Here is a 16869-nt window from a genome sequence, read left to right as displayed (position 1 = left end):
TCTTCTGTCTTACCTCATCACCCTCTTCATTCTCCCCTTTGCTCCCTTCCCTCTCTTCCCTCCACCTACTGACACCAGAACCATCTGATCAGCCTCGCGCCCAGGGGGAGTTTGGGTACGAGGAATTCAGGGAGTGTACGCCACGTGGCATGTCAGGACTTTGCCTTGGCCTTTTTCTTTTTTAAATATATATACAAACATCTAAACCAGACAAGTGTAGACTCAAACGCAGTTTAGTAGTTTTCTACACATTGTTCAGTTTGATATCATTGTCCCCACTCGTTTACCTTATACACACCACCTACATTTCTCTTCAGGACTGTGCTAAAGGCGTTGGAATTGTTCTGAGATGCGTTACTTCTGAATAGCAAATGACTAGTACAGTCTTGTATGAGCTGTTCAGTTTATTTAATAATACTCATAATCATAATGACTAGTACAGTCTTGTATGAGCTGTTCAGTTGACTTAATATTCAGTCATCTCACAGTAGAGTAAGGCACTGACGCTCACTTTGATCCTGCTCCACCACAGCTGTACAACACAAGGTGTCAGAGGAGAACGGGGCGAGGATGCGAGCGGAGAGCCGGGTGGTGGAGGTGGAGAAGCAGTGTTCAATGCTCGAGTTTGACCTCAAGCAGTCTGTGCAGAAGATGGAGCAGCTGATGAAGCAGAAGGAAAGGCTGGAAGACGAGGTAGAGAGAAAACGTCTCGCATACCCTTCCCGTCTCGAATGTTGATGTTGCCATGACGTCGACCTAGAAAATCTTGCACTTCTTAAAACCTCTGGTACCTTTGTCCTGCCAGTCTTGCTAACATCCAGCTAAACCCTCCCTTTCCTCCTCCAGGTGAAGGCTCTGCGGATGCAGTTGGAACAGGAGTCCAGCAAACGCATCCTGTCTCAGAACGACTTGAAGAGCCGCACCCAGGAGGCGGAGCGCCGCACCCAGGAGGCGGAGCGTCTTCGAGGGTCGGAGAAGCAGCTCAAACAGGAGATCAACACGGCGCTAGAGAACAAACGCTCGATGGAGTTCCAGCTGGCACAGCTGACTAAGTGAGAAGTCCTGCTGTGTTGTCATTTCTGTCCAGCGTTGTTTTACCCCTGCTTCTTCTTTTCTTTTTTTTCCTATCTAATCACCTATAATAGTAAAATTAAAAAATATATATTTTCATTTTCATGTAATGTTTCATAAGTGGCCCATCCTACACTCAACGTTCGCCTCCATGAGACATTGTAAACATAGACATGCTCGGCAGCAGGGGAATTACTCGGATAGGAAGACGAAAGCCCAGACAGATCTTTCTATGTCCCCTCGAATAAATAAACCCTCACTACCTTTGTTTGTGGTGGTAGGATAGCTTGTTGGATTTTTGCTTTATAAGAAGTTGCCTTATCAACTGACCTATATTAATTTGAAAACCACCATGAAGCATCCTATTCTAATCCTGAGATACTGTACAAAACTGAAGTCACGGGACATAAAACAAAATATGGATCCTCTGGGCCCTATTTGATTGTCAAGTGCCGTAAAAGGCTACTTAGGCCATTATCCAAATGTATTGGGAATGGCTAACTCTTCAAAGAGTTTTCTGTTAACTGCTGCACCAGTCAGTAATGCTCTTTGGAAGTCAAGGCGTAAATGGCCCTACAATTGCCTGTATTATAAGAGCTATTACTCCAGCTTAGCGGGTGACTGTGCCAAAACTGTTTTCCCACAATGTTTACACCACAGGATTAGGATTTACCCAGAGTCTCCCTCCACTCCAATGCTAATCTCCCGGCTAGCTTTGCAGAGAGCTACTTGTGCTAGTTCCTTTGCAATACAGGGCCTCAGTTAGAGGTCTATTTGCCTTGCTACAGTATACGTTTGATTTGAAACTTGCTTTTTGATGAATGGCGCAAAAATGAGGTATTAGTAAAAGCTGGCTCGCTTGATACATGGATTTATCAATGGAAAATAAAGTTCCATACTCAATGTCTGTTGTTTGGTTGTTACCAGGCAATACAGGGGCAATGAAGGACAGATGAGGGAACTTCAGGACCAGCTTGAGGCCGAACAGTATTTCTCTGTAAGTGTGTTTGTTTGCTTCCCGCCCACTGACGCAATATCTCTTCCCTCCCTGTTGAGTGTGAAGGCCACCTGCTAAAGTGACTGTCTCTCCTCCCTCAGACACTTTACAAAACTCAGGTCAAAGAACTGAAAGAGGAGATTGAGGAAAGGAACCGGCAGGTACAAGAAGCTCATAAAAAGGTGCAGGAGTTGCACAGTGAAAGGTAAGACATGGGAGACGAAATGCTATTCCCTTCACAGTGCAGCCTTGCAGATAACCACGACTCAAGAGATTTGACCATGTAAATATTGACATATCACTGGCTAAAATGCATTAAATTTGCAGTTTTTTATTATTATTTTATTTTATTGTACTTTTGCTCTCTGGCACGATGAGGCAGGTATAATGTCAGGACTTTATTAAATGTGTGTGTGTGTGTGTGTGTGTGTGTGTGTGTGTGTGTGTGTGTGTGTGAAACAAAGGGACTCTCTGTCCGCCCAGCTGGACCTGACAGTGACCAAGGCGGAGTCAGAGCAGCTAGCCAGGGCACTTCAGGAGGAGCAGTACTTTGAGCTCAGCCAGGAGAACAAGAAGGCCACAGCTAGACAGAAGCAGGAGGTCGGGGAAAAGGAGGCTACTATTGCACGGGTGAGCACCACCTAAAAAATGCTGTCTCTCTACATTGACACTCCACACATTCGATCTGGTAGGATTTTGTCTCAGCTTTGATGCGTTCGAAAACACAATAATATTCTCTTTTCTCTGCAGCTTGAGGAATCCAATAAAACGCTGACCAAAGATGTGGAGAACCTCAGCAAAGAGAAAGCTGAGATAGATGAGAAGCTTCACACTCAGGATGAAGGTATGGTCTTGTGATCTTTTGGTTGACCGTCATGTCTCCCTGTATGTGTTTGAGTTACATTGTTGTACAAGCCGAGTCTCTTTCCCTTACTTACAGAGTATGAAGCTCAGAAAGAAGACATTGCAAACACAATCAAGGCCAACTATGAAAAAATCCTCAGCACAGAGCGCACACTGAAGACTCAGGTGAAGATGCATCTTCTTAGTCAGAATTCTTCTCTGCTTTTAAACTCTGTGAAAATACTAGCACTCCACCTACTGAACAACTGGAGAATCACTGTGGCAATAATGCTCTCCAACTGTGTCTCGACCTCCATGCTGTCAGGCGGTGAACAAGCTGGCAGAGATCATGAACCGCAAGGACATGAAGCTAGACCAGAAGAAGAAGGGCAGTACTGCCGACCTGCGCAAGAAGGAGAAGGAGAACCGCAAGCTGCAGCTGGAGCTAAACCAGGAGAAGGACAAGTTCAACCACATGGCCATCAAGTACCAGAAGGAGTTAAGTGAGATGCAAGCGGTGAGTGACAGACACTTTGGCACACCATTGCTCATGTTACGGTTACTGTTGCACACTTCACAGTTCAAAAGCAAAATCTCTGTAATTCAACTGGGCTGTTGTGCCTGTAATACACCAATTAAATTGCTTTATTTAGGAGACACCTGAAGTTTCTAAATTCTAATATAGCATATACAAGCTATTTACTGTTATGTTGGGTCAAGCTTATTTGCAGTCACCAGGAAACAGCTGAGAGGAAAGAACCGTTGCTTCAAACTGATGGTAGACCAAGCAATTATATGGAATCAAGAGAAAACCTCTTGATTCCCCTAGTACAGTGTTTCCAAAACTGGGGTAGGTGAGAGAAAGTGGACAATGGAAAAATGTACGAATCAATCATGAAAATGAATGAAATGTTAAAATAATTGTGCTCAGGAGGCACTAATTGCAACTCTGTCACTCCATTTCCATTTCTTTCATTGCATCATAATTAGGCTATGCTATAACTTTCTCTTGCAGTTTTCTAAGCAAAATGTTGTCGTAGGGTAAAGGGGGCACTGAGGGGGCACAGCCCCTTAAAGGAACACTGCCCATTTTCAACCAGCTTTGTATCATTAGAACATCAGTAGTATATCAGAAAACTGTAAACGGTTTTGAAGTCTGTCATTTAATTTGACAGTTATTGAGTGTTAAAGTGTGGACCAGTGACATCACTGGTCCACACTAACTCAAATTAATAACTCATTAACTCAAATCAACTCTCAATAACTGTCTAACTAGATGAATGACTTCAAAACCGTTTACAGTTTGAGAGTTGATTTGAGTTAATGAGTTATTAATTTGAGTTAGTGTGGACCAGTGATGTCACTGGTCCACACTTTAACACTCAATAACTGTCAAATTAAATGACAGACTTCAAAACCGTTTACAGTTTTCTGATATACTACTGATGTTCTAATGATACAAAGCTGGTTGAAAATGGGCGGAGTGTTCCTTTAACGACATCTCAGTGGACTAGAGCCCAGTGTCATTAGATTTGTCCTTGTGTCTAAACACAATTCTCCCCTGGGCTTTCCCACCAATAGCAACTGGCGGAGGAGAGCACGTACCGCAACGAGCTGCAGATGCAGCTGGACAGCAAGGAGAGCGATATCGAGCAGCTCCGGGAGAGACTGAATGACCTGCAGCTGCGCATGGACAACTCCAGTGTCACCAGCCTGACCACAGACGAGACGGACTGCAACATCGCAGGTAGGCTCGCCTACCAGCTGCTGCCCTTAGCATGCAGGGCAGCCATATCTGTACGGATACTGGGTCACTTCCAATGCAGATCTTATAAAGAATGGAAAAGTATGGGATTTATGAGTTTCCTAAATACAAATATTCTGGGAACTGCACAAGAAAAGATGAGAAACGTTGTTATACAGTTACATAATGTTAGATTTGTTTGTTGTTGTTAATAAGCTTCAGTTTCATATTAACCCAGACACAGGCAGACAAGGGCAGTCAAGTAATTCAAGAACGGAAAACGGCGATTTTGATATGAAAATTATGTTTGAGTCCTGCAAATAGGGATGAGAATGCCATGCTTATCAAAAGATAATGCATACTGTTTGATGACTAAACGATTATGCAAATAGTATGCACATCTTGGGAATTCCTCTTTAGAGCGTCAGCAAATGCAGATCAACGATCGAGTCAGCAAATGCAGATCAATGATCAGTGAATCAGAGCATCCCTTGTCCCAAAAAATGAACTCCCCACTATCTGTCTCCTTTCTTTATCAGGGTTGGGTATAAAGAAGGTAACAGGAATTGATTGGAACTCATTCTAATCCCTTATTGATTTGACCTTCACCAGCCGGACCTCTGGTTTTTAAATATCAAATTATGACACAAATGTCCAAATAGGAAGGATGTGAAGGGTTGATATTGTGCATCACTATTTTAGTCATTTGAAACACATGCTTTGACCTGCCACCACGTATTTTCTTTCTATAATGTGCATTTCAAACATGCAACACTCACGAAGATCCCTGTAGCATTATGACAGATCTCGGCTTACTGCGACGGTTACATTTGTTTCAAGGAGGTGCTGTGTCATTGTGGTTGATGCAAGGTTTCTAAATATATCCTTGTGTATGCAACAAGAAAATGGGATAGCCACCCACCCAAAACTGCCACACAGGAAACTGGGGGAAAATGTAAGGGAACAGTCTTTGTCTTAAACTTGAGTGTTTTGCACTTAGATTATTACTTAGGTTATTTATTGCTCATCTTCTGTCGTTGACTCAAAATCAAGGCATTTCTAATATTGGTTAAAGCTTCTGGTATGCTACCTTTTTCTACTTTTGGCACATGGCTTACGGCCTTTTCCCGTCAAGACTGTTCACCTGTTTTTACCATTATTTTTGTGTGCAGTGCTTTAAGCTACGACTTTGGGATGGTCACAGTTACTCTTTAGCATTAGGCAACTTGAGTATATATAAACCATGTTGCTAGGTGTTGTATTCAGCAGACCTGGATTAAGTAGTATTTGTGAATGATTTGTATTGTTTCTTTTTAACTTGTTTGGTGCATCAGGTGGGTGGAGTTGTTGTCGACAGCTGAAAGTCAATTTAACTTTCCTTTGATAACCAATTGTTCAAATCCACCCATCTTGTACTCCAAACAAGATAAAACACTGAGAATTATGTGCAAATAGTCTTGGTCCTCGGTCTGCATTTCAGTCCATTGAATGTGTGTCTGTGGTTAAATCCCTCTCTCATCTCTTTATTTCCCTCATCTCCAGTCGGTTCTCCTCACTCCTCTTATCTTTGTAACTTCTATTCCTTTCCCTCTGTGAGTAACTTTGAGTGCAGGAGCGCCCCCTCTCTGCCTGGCCTGTACTGCTACTGTGGTGTGTTTGTGTCTTTTGCCTCCTGGTATTCTTTACCACATTATCATTTTTGCCAGAGGTGAGAAAGACATCTCTTTTTTGTGGGACTTCAACACGTTTGAAAGAAGCTTGATTGAGTGGGGGAGGAAAAAAATAGTATTATTATTGTTTTTTTGTAGATCAACACTCCTGGATTAACATTGCAGGGTTCCCACATGGGTCCTCTCCAACTATGCCGTGTTGGGTCCTTGAATTTGAGGGGAATGAGCCTGAAAAGTCCTTAAAGTCCTTGAATTTGAGGGAAACGGGCTTGGAAAGTCCTTAAAGTCCTTGAAGTTGATGTTGAACAAGGTGTGGGAACCCTGACATTGATGGGATGTTAGTAATGCTGTTGGCAGTGAATTTGTGTAGTGTCAGGAGGTCAGCCCTACAGGTAAAGTAACCATAATACATCAGAGGTTACTGTCATAATAGGCTACACCCTGTGTGTCTTTAACCACATCACTCTCAGCACCTTTCAAAACGTGTCTTGAACCTGAACACACCCCCTTTTTTTCCGGCTCTGTGTGCTTCAAACACTAAAGATCGCTGCTGTTGTTTTGTTGGCATGTTCACCCAGAAGTTCCCCTCCTCTAGAGTGATCGCATACTGACATTAGCACTCAAGCCCCTTTTAATTCACGATTCCCCTTAAGCATGCTCTACAAGTTGAATTGTTAGCACTTTACTACTGTAGTATAGATAACGTTACACATCTTATTTTCTGTGAAGGGAGTGAGTGATCAAGTTTATAACAAATTGAGAGAAAGTAAATGCTCATTTCTATAGCACAACTTGTTAAGGGGTCCATCCTTTTCCCTACAGTTTAAAATGCCTAAACTCTCCTAAAAGGACTTGCCCATGTTTTGTCTAATTTGACTCCTGCATGGGGAGTGTGAAGTAACAGCATGGGATATCTGAAACCATCTCTTGTCACTTGCTCCAGTGCTGCAGTTACCTTCAAGTGAAGCCCGGTGCTTTGAACCAGTTATGACCTTTGTCACTTGACTTTTTGTTCTTTCCTAGTTGAGTTTAAATGTAATCACTGCATGGCGTTTTTCCCCCCCCAGAGTGCCTTGAACACAGCACAGATTTGTCATTTGTTTTCACATCTGGTGCCACTTTTACAGAATCCAGATTGGAGGGTTGGCTGTCCATTCCCAATCGTGCTAATATCAAGCGATACGGCTGGAAGAAGCAGGTACGTTGTGTCTTCATGCTGCGTTGACTCTTTTCACCTGCATTTGTGCCGTGCTCTCTTGTGGTTTGCAGGAGACACGGCGCTGCTGTGCATGTCGAGTGCAATATCCCACTTCCTCTCATTGTCTTTTAAATATGTGTAGTATGTGGTGGTGAGCAGCAAGAAGATTCTGTTCTACAATGACGAACAGGAAAAAGAGCAGTCCAACCCTTCAATGGTACTAGATATTGAGTAAGTACAGTATGTTTTGTTCTTCTCGTCTGCGCTTTTGACCTTAAATATTTCCCTTTCCTTGTAGTGGACATTATCTAGCAACACTAAGAGAATGCCAGACATCCCCCTGAGGGCTTTATTATAATGTGTTAATGTGTTATGGCTTATCAGGGAGGCCATGTTGCAGGACTTTATAATAATGTGTTATGGCTTATCAGGGAGGCCATGTTGCAGGACTTTATAATAATGTGTTAATGTGTTATGGCTTATCAGGGAGGCCATGTTGCAGGACTTTATAATAATGTGTTATGGCTTATCAGGGAGGCCATGTTGCAGGACTTTATAATAATGTGTTATGGCTTATCAGGGAGGCCATGTTGCAGGACTTTATAATAATGTGTTATGGCTTATCAGGGAGGCCATGTTGCAGGACTTTATAATAATGTGTTATGGCTTATCAGGGAGGCCATGTTGTAGGGCTTTATAATAATGTGTTATGGCTTATCAGGGAGGCCATGTTGTAGGGCTTTATAATAATGTGTTAATGTGTTATGGCTTATCAGGGAGGCCATGTTGTAGGGCTTTATAATAATGTGTTAATGTGTTATGGCTTATCAGGGGGGCCATGTTGCAGGACTTTATAATAATGTGTTAATGTGTTATGGCTTATCAGGGAGGCCATGTTGTAGGGCTTTATAATAATGTGTTAATGTGTTATGGCTTATCAGGGAGGCCATGTTGCAGGACTTTATAATAATGTGTTATGGCTTATCAGGGAGGACATGTTGTAGGGCTTTATAATAATGTGTTATGGCTTATCAGGGAGGCCATGTTGTAGGGCTTTATAATAATGTGTTAATGTGTTATGGCTTATCAGGGAGGCCATGTTGTAGGGCTTTATAATAATGTGTTAATGTGTTATGGCTTATCAGGGGGGCCATGTTGCAGGACTTTATAATAATGTGTTAATGTGTTATGGCTTATCAGGGAGGCCATGTTGTAGGGCTTTATAATAATGTGTTAATGTGTTATGGCTTATCAGGGAGGCCATGTTGCAGGACTTTATAATAATGTGTTATGGCTTATCAGGGAGGCCATGTTGCAGGACTTTATAATAATGTGTTATGGCTTATCAGGGAGGCCATGTTGCAGGACTTTATAATAATGTGTTAATGTGTTATGGCTTATCAGGGAGGCCATGTTGCAGGGCTTTTGTTCACAGAGGGTTAATAGTGTTGACTTATTGCTTGTCATCCTTTGCAGCAAACTGTTTCACGTGAGACCAGTCACACAAGGAGACGTGTACCGAGCGGAGACAGAGGAGATTCCTAGGATATTCCAGGTAAGAGGCTCCTTCTTTGTCCTGGATTTTTTTTTTTATTGTTATTATTTTTTATAACAGATTTTCATATTTGCTTCCGTCCAAGTCTCTTGCTCAACACAGACGTCCGAATGTCAAGTGGGATTCTGTGAAGCTCGTACTCGGCCTCAAAAGTGCTTCTTTTCAGATGAGAATCTCTGACAATGTCCTCTTTCTGGAAACATACAGATTCTGTATGCCAATGAGGGAGAGTGCAGGAAGGAGGCGGACATGGAGACGGTCCCTCAGGGGGACAAGACCAACTGCCTCCCGCACAAAGGCCACGAGTTCATCCCCACGCTCTATCACTTCCCTTCCAACTGCGAGGCCTGTGCCAAGCCTCTGTGGCACGTCTTCAAGCCTCCGCCCGCCCTGGAGTGTCGCCGCTGCCACGTCAAGTGCCACAAGGACCACCTGGACAAGAAGGAGGACGTTATCGCCCCTTGCAAAGGTAACGTGCCGACACTCGGCCTTGGCGGTCTGAGCTGTGAAAATAGGCGATTTTATTTTTGAAGAAGATGAGCTGTCATAGAACCTGTAAATCTGTGAAGGCACTTTGCAATCAAAGTTGAATCACTGATACAGAGTTTATGAGACATTATCAGTGTTAGTGTTAATGATAATCACAATGACTCTCGGGGGAGTTTGACTTGGACATGGGAAAGAAGTTATTTGCTAATTTTATCTTATTATCCAACAATATTAGGGATGGGAGGAAATTCTTATGTCAATACGTTTTGATACGCGATACAGGGTTCACGGTCCGATGCAACTATGATACGAATAAATACATATTGTTCAGTGACAACAAGTATGACTAGGGGTGGGGGAAAAAATCGATTCACCTAAGTATCGCGATTTTTAATGTCACGGTTTTTTGGATCGATCTTTTATTCCAGAATCGATAATCGCAAAAAAAAAAATAAAAAAAAAAAATTTTTGGTGCTTGCAGTCAGGCCACTCACTGAACAGCAGGCCAGGCGCCGCCTACTGGTTTACTAGTGGTTTTATTACTTTATTAGTTAGTCTGAAGTAATAATTACACTTCAGGGGTGCATCTCATTGTAAAATTGGACTTCAAACGGCCCAAATCTGGCTTCAAACGGCCCAAATTGGGCTTCAAACGGCCCAAATTTCACGCGTGTCGGCCCATATCGGCCTGGCCTGCTTGGTATCTAATGCCCGGCCTGAATTATGATCCCAGTCTGCCCCTGTTTTTAACTATATCGCCCAGCCCTACTCATGATATATAATATACAGTCTCTAGTGTATGATTCAACTTTTCCCATGTTCTAATCTAGTGTAAAAAAGCAAACAAACTGAAAAAAGAAAAGAAAAAAATAAACAAAAATCGCAATAAATCGTAATATCGAATCGCAATAATCGTAGAATCGCAATATAAATCGAATCGGCACCCAAGAATCGTGATAGTATCGAATCGGGAGATAAGTGAATCGCCACAGCCCTAAGTATGACTGCAGTTTATTTCTGATCCACTAATCCTTCTAGCAATGGCATCGACTTGCTAGAATGTAAAAATATATATATTTATATATATTTATTTTTCATTATATAAGTAATTCATTACAAAGTGTAAATAATATAATTTGGATGGAGAGCCTGTGGACTTGTGATGGTCAAACTGTCTCATTTGTATTGTACTAGAGCAGAATAAAACAGCTGTGAAATACATGTAAAACCCATGTTAAGTCATAATAATCATGTCACACACGATTCATAATAATCATGTCACTGTCAAACGTTCAGTGGGTTAATCTGGTTCTGCAGGAAGTGTCAGTCTAATAGCTCTGTGAGGAGAGCAGTCTTGTTTGAGACACAGATTAGTGTGAGGTTGTGTCTCAGAGGTGCCTCTTTGACCTGCAGTAAACTACGACGTGACCTCTGCCCGCGACATGCTCCTGCTGGCCCTCACCCAGGATGAGCAGAAGAAGTGGATCGGCCACCTGGGCAAGAAGATCCCCAAGACCCCGCCGTCCACATTCTCCAGGGCCTCACCTCGTACCATGTCCACTCGCTCTGGTGCTAATCAGTCCTTCCGCAAGAACCCAAAAAGCATCACAGGAAAGCCAAGGTAACTTTACAATCTGGGCTTTGAGAGCCCTTTTTGTCATCATTTTCTTCCTTTGTGGTGTATAAATAATCTCTATTTCCCCCCCAGTCACAATCATTTTCAAAAAGCTGCAGACAGTCGCATGGCATCCACTGTTGTATTGTTGTGGGGAGTTAGTGAGGGTGCGCTGTAGTCACACAAGTCTTATTTGATCCCGTCTGGTGGACTGTCTGCGATGTGGTCAAGTCAGTCACATGCCCTGCTGTTTGTCTCCTGTGTTTATAGCCTAAGCCGCGCGCAGTCCAGCCTCCAAGCAGCAGACACAACATCCAGCACTTGTTGACAGCAACTTCTACAGAAAGTCTGGATGTTTTAGACTTTGTCCTACATTTTTTTTACTTTTTTTATTATTATTATTATACTACTATTTATTAATTGTGTTAACGGGTGTTTCTAACAGCAGCCACTGATCTTGGTTGGTTGGTTGGTTGGTTGGTTGACTGACTCCTGGGTTGTTCTTTCCAATTGACACTTGGGATTCTCATGAAGTGGCACTAATGTGTTGTTGGTTTCAGTAACTAACTCTCAGCCTTGGTACAACCCTCCCTTAGCGTTTGGCCCACCTTAAGGGTTTTACCTTACCTCTATCCAACGGTGTCGATGGTGTTGGAATGTCTGTATACCAACTTCTCTGTTATATGTTAACTTAGATTGGGTACTAACCAAGTTAGAGATGTCTTGCCTTCTTTTATTGGACACCTGTCTCTGTTCTTTCTTCCAGCTAACCACCTGAACCATTGGATTATTTTTGGACTCAATATTTGCCCTCCTCCCTCCTTACCCATCCTCACTAAACGGAGTATCCTGTATCACCTACTAAAGTCAATAAAATAAAATAAAAATAACCAGCGCTGGAAAATCGGGACACTTGTCAGACACAAGGCATCAGGGACATTGAGAGGCCCGTTATCCGCTCCTTCCTCCAGACTCGACAGTCCCGCTCACCGGATGACACACACTTGCAGCTCTTCATATCCACCACAGGATGGCACACTCACCTTTAACCACACGGTGGACCTGGACAACGGAGACAGAAGGACTCATGTCACGGGTACACACTCCATATAATCTGACAGTCATGATGGGAAGGGAGGAGGGGGTCTCGCTGGGACTCTTGCATGTATGTACGTGGTCAATTGAAGGTACTGTCGTACAGGGATTGGCTTAATCTGCGGTGAGTGGGTGTGTCACAGGTGGAAAGCAAATATGTGTTTTGTATTGTCTTTCCCCACCTGTCGGATGCTCAAGCTAAATGCAAGCATACTTGTGTTTCCAGCTTAAAAAAAAAGACTTTGATGCCTTCATCTGATGGACTCTGGTGGCCTTTCTGCCTCTATTCTTATTACTCTGCAAGTCAGGTATCAGGGTCAGCGCAGAGTATTGGGAAATGAGTATTAGATGTTTTTGAGTATTGAGTGAGGAGCATGCAAGATCATCATTTAAATCTATGCATTATTTTTTATTATTATAATTATTTTTATTGCTCCAAGCCATAAGGAAATTCCATTGTAATGGCATATAGGAGACCTAAAACTTTGATTCCCCCCCGTGTGTTCATTGGGTACATTGTTTTCAGTAATATTTTTTTTGCCCTTGTATTGTTTATTTTTTGTAATGTATTGCCTTACATTGATTCATAGATAAATGGTTCAAAAGGAAAACATTAAGTTAACAAATGTAAAACTGCACTGTTTGAAATGTAAATTATTTGTAGAAGACTAAACAGGTGTAGCATTTGGCCCACCTAGTGCCTTAACGTTTGGATAATGATTTTACTGCCATATCTGTTTGTGTTTTCTCCAAAACAAGACAAATCTTAACTCTTCCATCATTTATATTTTAATTTTTTTTGCCACGTCTGTGGTTTTATCAGAACTTTACTTTTCTGGTTTGAGTATATTAAATATATTATATATTAGATTGCCTCTTTATGGACACATTGCAATAGAGTTAGCGTGTCAAAACAAAGTCCCCAGAAGACATGACAAATTTCGGGATGGTGAACCTAAACCAAGGCTAGACCTGTGTCATTGGCTGCCCTTGTTAACAATTACAAGCTATTTTACTAATAAGGTAATGTCCCGTTAATGCAAACAACCCCCCCCCCCCTTACTCATGTAAATAATTAGAGACACAAGGATTACGAAATACCTCTGCAATAATCAAAATGAGTTTTATTTTTTAGTTTAGTTTTGTTTCCTTTTTTAAACATTTTTGTTCAGTTGAAAAAGCACTGGAACTATGATCTACTCTTACTTTGTCTTGGATGAATTGCATGTTTATTTGCATTGGAGGCCGCACTGATGGATATGTGTCAATAAACATATCTTTATCATTCATTGTTTCTCCATTTGTGCTGTGGATAAAACATGGTGTGATTCTCAGATCACTTCAAAATGCATGCACCACTACAGCAATGTAGAGAAATACAGGAAGTTATAAATTCATCTGGTTTTTGAGGTTTCCTGCAGTTTCAACGGCCACTTTCATTTTTATGGGAACCGGCTTGAAGTGTTGTGGACTGTATATAAAGCTCAGAAAAAAATGTCCAAATTATATTTGTAAGGAGTTTGTGAATCTATGCCATAGATCCAATTGAATACCATAGATTCTGTGATATATACTGGAGATGAGATGAGATGTAGAGCTGGGCAACATTGGCCCCTGGGAACATTGATCCGGTTGTCATTAGGTGCCATATACATCTGGGGAACATTGAACCCTGGGAAGATTGGGATGACATGACCCAATTGGACTATTGGACAGTCTTGTTCGTGATCTCAGCAAAGAGGATTGAAGTTCTTTGATCTCAGTGCAGTCACTGGGTGGGTTCTCAGCATCAGATGTATGCTAGAGATGATAGAGCAAATCGATAGGTTTTCACCATATTGGAATTGATGGGAATGAGAGGGCGGATAAAGTAGCAAAAAGGGCTTTGAAGAGTGGAAGTAGTATTCATGTAAATTAAGTAAATCAGAAGCTAAAGCGGTGATTAAGGGACAAATCAAAAGGAGGTGGCAGAATGAATGGAACATAGAAAGTTAAGGAAGATATATGTTTTAGAAAAAAGCCATTAGTTGGGGGTGCAGGGCCTGGAGGTCGGAATCAGAGGTGGAAAATACTCAAGTAAAAGTACTTAAGTAGGTTTTTTTTTAGGATCTATACTTTTACAGTATTTTTAAAAATGCTCTACTTTTACCCTTATTTGAGTAATTTAAATAAAAAACATTCTACTTCGTTACTTTTAAATTGTACAATGAGTAAATTAAATTCAGGTTTTTGTTTTACACACCTAATGATGAAAACAGCACGGTAGCATTGCGACTGTTGCTCGCTAACCCCAGCAGGTGGCAGTGCAGGATTATGGATGCAAGCTGCCATTAAAACCCAGAGAAGAAGACGACGTAAGTTGTGCCAAACAAACGTTAATATCTCAAAAACTATACATGACATTGCTTATATGTTGACATTTTGAGTGAGAGCAGAAGTAGCTCAAGAGTCTGATGTATAATTATGCATATTTAGTTAGTTGTGTGAACTGTCGCTGTTTTTTTGCTCGAGTGACATCACTCGGAAGGCTGACTGACTCACAACCCTGAGGACAAGACATCATCAGTGGCCGGCAGCCAGCTGCCTGGCAATATTTTGGCATATAGCGAATTGGCGCTTGTTTTCAAGTAATGTGAAAAATATGCATAAATATTAGCAAAACTGTTTTTAGAAATGATGTACCAAAAATTTACAGCACAAGGAGCGATCCTTTAGGCTATGCGTAAAATATGCGACTCTCTTAATAGATTGCTCTGGATCAGATTATATCTGCGGAGCAAGAGGTTTTTCACTCATATAGCCTACTTCCATCTTCGTTTAAATCCCATTTAGGTAGATTCACTTCATTAACACACATACATATACATTTTTCATATTTTAGGTATTATTTGATTATACATAGGCTATTGTTGTTTATGAGCATGTTTAGCAGGTGTTCTAGGCATGTATGCAGGCAGGGTGAAGTAATCCACAGGCATTTCCAACAAGTTATTCATGGATTTATTTTACAATAGCCTATATATTTACAATTATTAGATATGTACAACAAAGAGAAATACTAGTGACTACAAAAAACATGCATAGAAAATACATTTAGAACACGTGTGTGTGTGTGTGTGTGTGTGTGTGTATAAAATGTAGAAAAAAATACATGTATACAATATATATACACATTGAAAAGGGCAAGTCAAGTGATACCGATTCTGCAGACCATATTACATACAAAGTTTAGACTTTCGTGCTTCACATGCCATGCAAACATCCAGCTGTGTCAGCCTAGCAGCGCTGAGAGGAAATGTGAGACATTTGCAAACACTGCTGCGTTTGGCTTTCCTGTCTCTCAATCTCTGGAAGAATGCCTCCCGTTCTCTATCGTTAGCAAAGTGAGATAACCTAGCTGGCTCCTCACCCTCACCCACTTTGAATCTCTACGCCTCGGTCGTCATCCAATTGGCTCTGTCCTTAGCTGAACTCAAGGGATTGTCCATCAGAGGAGCAGCCATGTTCTTGATGACTTCACTGTTGAGCTCAGGATGGAGGCTGATTTTCATCAGCTCGCTGCTGGCGTATTTCTTCTTGAGAGCCTGGAGGGAAACACAAGATATTACAGTATTAGGTCATGCTAAAAACATGTCATCTTATTGAGACTTCACTGTTGGCAACCAACTCACCAGGAACTTTGTTTTCCCCTCATTCACAGTCACCACATTTTTGGCGATGAGCTATGACTGGCTGGAGATGGGCCTCATCATAGTTTGAGCAGCGCTGCTGTAGAGGAGACTACAACACAAGAGAGGAGAGATCAGAGTCCTGTCATTTGCCTTATGAACTCATGTTTACTTGCTGCTTGTCAACCTTTGAATCATCTGTTGGCCTATATCGACTATATAGACTTTTAATCCATCTGTAGGCCTATATAGACTTCTAACCCATGACAGTCCATCCAGCAGCAGCTGGGAGAGACAGAGGGAAGCAGCAGCGACCTCAGAGGGATGGTACTGCACCATGTTGTAGTCGAGCAGACTCAACTCCATGAGGTACTCGGCCACCCTGTCCGTCTCTAAATAGGAATAGACAGACAGAAGACAGTCACTTTAATAGCCCTGATGACATCAACTACATGAAGACAGGAGACAAAATGTATATTTATAGCGGTTGGCATATATATATATGTATATATATATATACTGTATATACATACATACGCTTGCAACCTTTGAAGCCCTCCTGAGGAAGTCTAGTGGCAGAGGGCATCCCAGGTCAAAATTGAGGCTCCTCAACATCACCTGCTCCATCTCCAGAATCTGGGCCTTTGTGAATCTATTGCCTGTAGTAGTAGTAGTAGTAGTAGTAGTAGTAGTAGTAGTAGATTATTTGTCATTGCATAAAAGATATACAACGAAATTGCAAACTCCCCTTCATGCAACCATAGGCTACAGTAACAAATTAAATACAAATAAATAACAATTCACCAATAATTCACCAGGCTCCACGGTAGATAAACATCATAATAATTTACAGAGAGTAGTTCTATCATGAGGTAGCAGCAACGTGGTTAGTGCAAAAAAAAATTGGGACCAGGCTCGCGGCCT

At 41.7% G+C, this 16869-nt stretch overlaps 1 protein-coding gene across 2 annotated transcripts in view; it reads left to right on the top strand.

Moving 5' to 3' along the window:
* The window catches only part of rock1 (Rho-associated, coiled-coil containing protein kinase 1), a 51626-nt gene extending 37923 nt beyond the window's left edge, over window positions 1-13703 (top strand). Inside the window, exons 19-34 of one of the 2 annotated variants that reach the window (XM_083653545.1) lie at window positions 533-693; window positions 847-1052; window positions 1999-2068; window positions 2170-2273; window positions 2533-2698; window positions 2819-2912; window positions 3009-3097; window positions 3237-3428; window positions 4493-4658; window positions 7453-7523; window positions 7666-7754; window positions 9000-9078; window positions 9286-9547; window positions 10981-11188; window positions 11453-11528; window positions 11949-13703. In XM_083653545.1, the coding sequence (XP_083509671.1) occupies window positions 533-693; window positions 847-1052; window positions 1999-2068; window positions 2170-2273; window positions 2533-2698; window positions 2819-2912; window positions 3009-3097; window positions 3237-3428; window positions 4493-4658; window positions 7453-7523; window positions 7666-7754; window positions 9000-9078; window positions 9286-9547; window positions 10981-11188; window positions 11453-11510 (2015 nt within the window). In that variant the 3' untranslated portion in view covers window positions 11511-11528; window positions 11949-13703. The remainder of the gene's footprint in view (window positions 1-532; window positions 694-846; window positions 1053-1998; window positions 2069-2169; window positions 2274-2532; window positions 2699-2818; window positions 2913-3008; window positions 3098-3236; window positions 3429-4492; window positions 4659-7452; window positions 7524-7665; window positions 7755-8999; window positions 9079-9285; window positions 9548-10980; window positions 11189-11452; window positions 11529-11948) is intronic. The other variant, XM_083653546.1, reaches the window with a different exon arrangement.
* The last annotated feature ends 3166 nt before the right edge of the window (window positions 13704-16869 follow it).

The sequence above is a fragment of the Poromitra crassiceps genome, assembly GCF_964638095.1.
Source record: "Poromitra crassiceps genome assembly, chromosome: 17".
NCBI lineage: Eukaryota > Metazoa > Chordata > Actinopteri > Beryciformes > Melamphaidae > Poromitra > Poromitra crassiceps.
The sequence above is the reverse complement of the archived record's forward strand: the minus strand, read 5'-3'. Positions and strand labels throughout refer to the sequence as shown.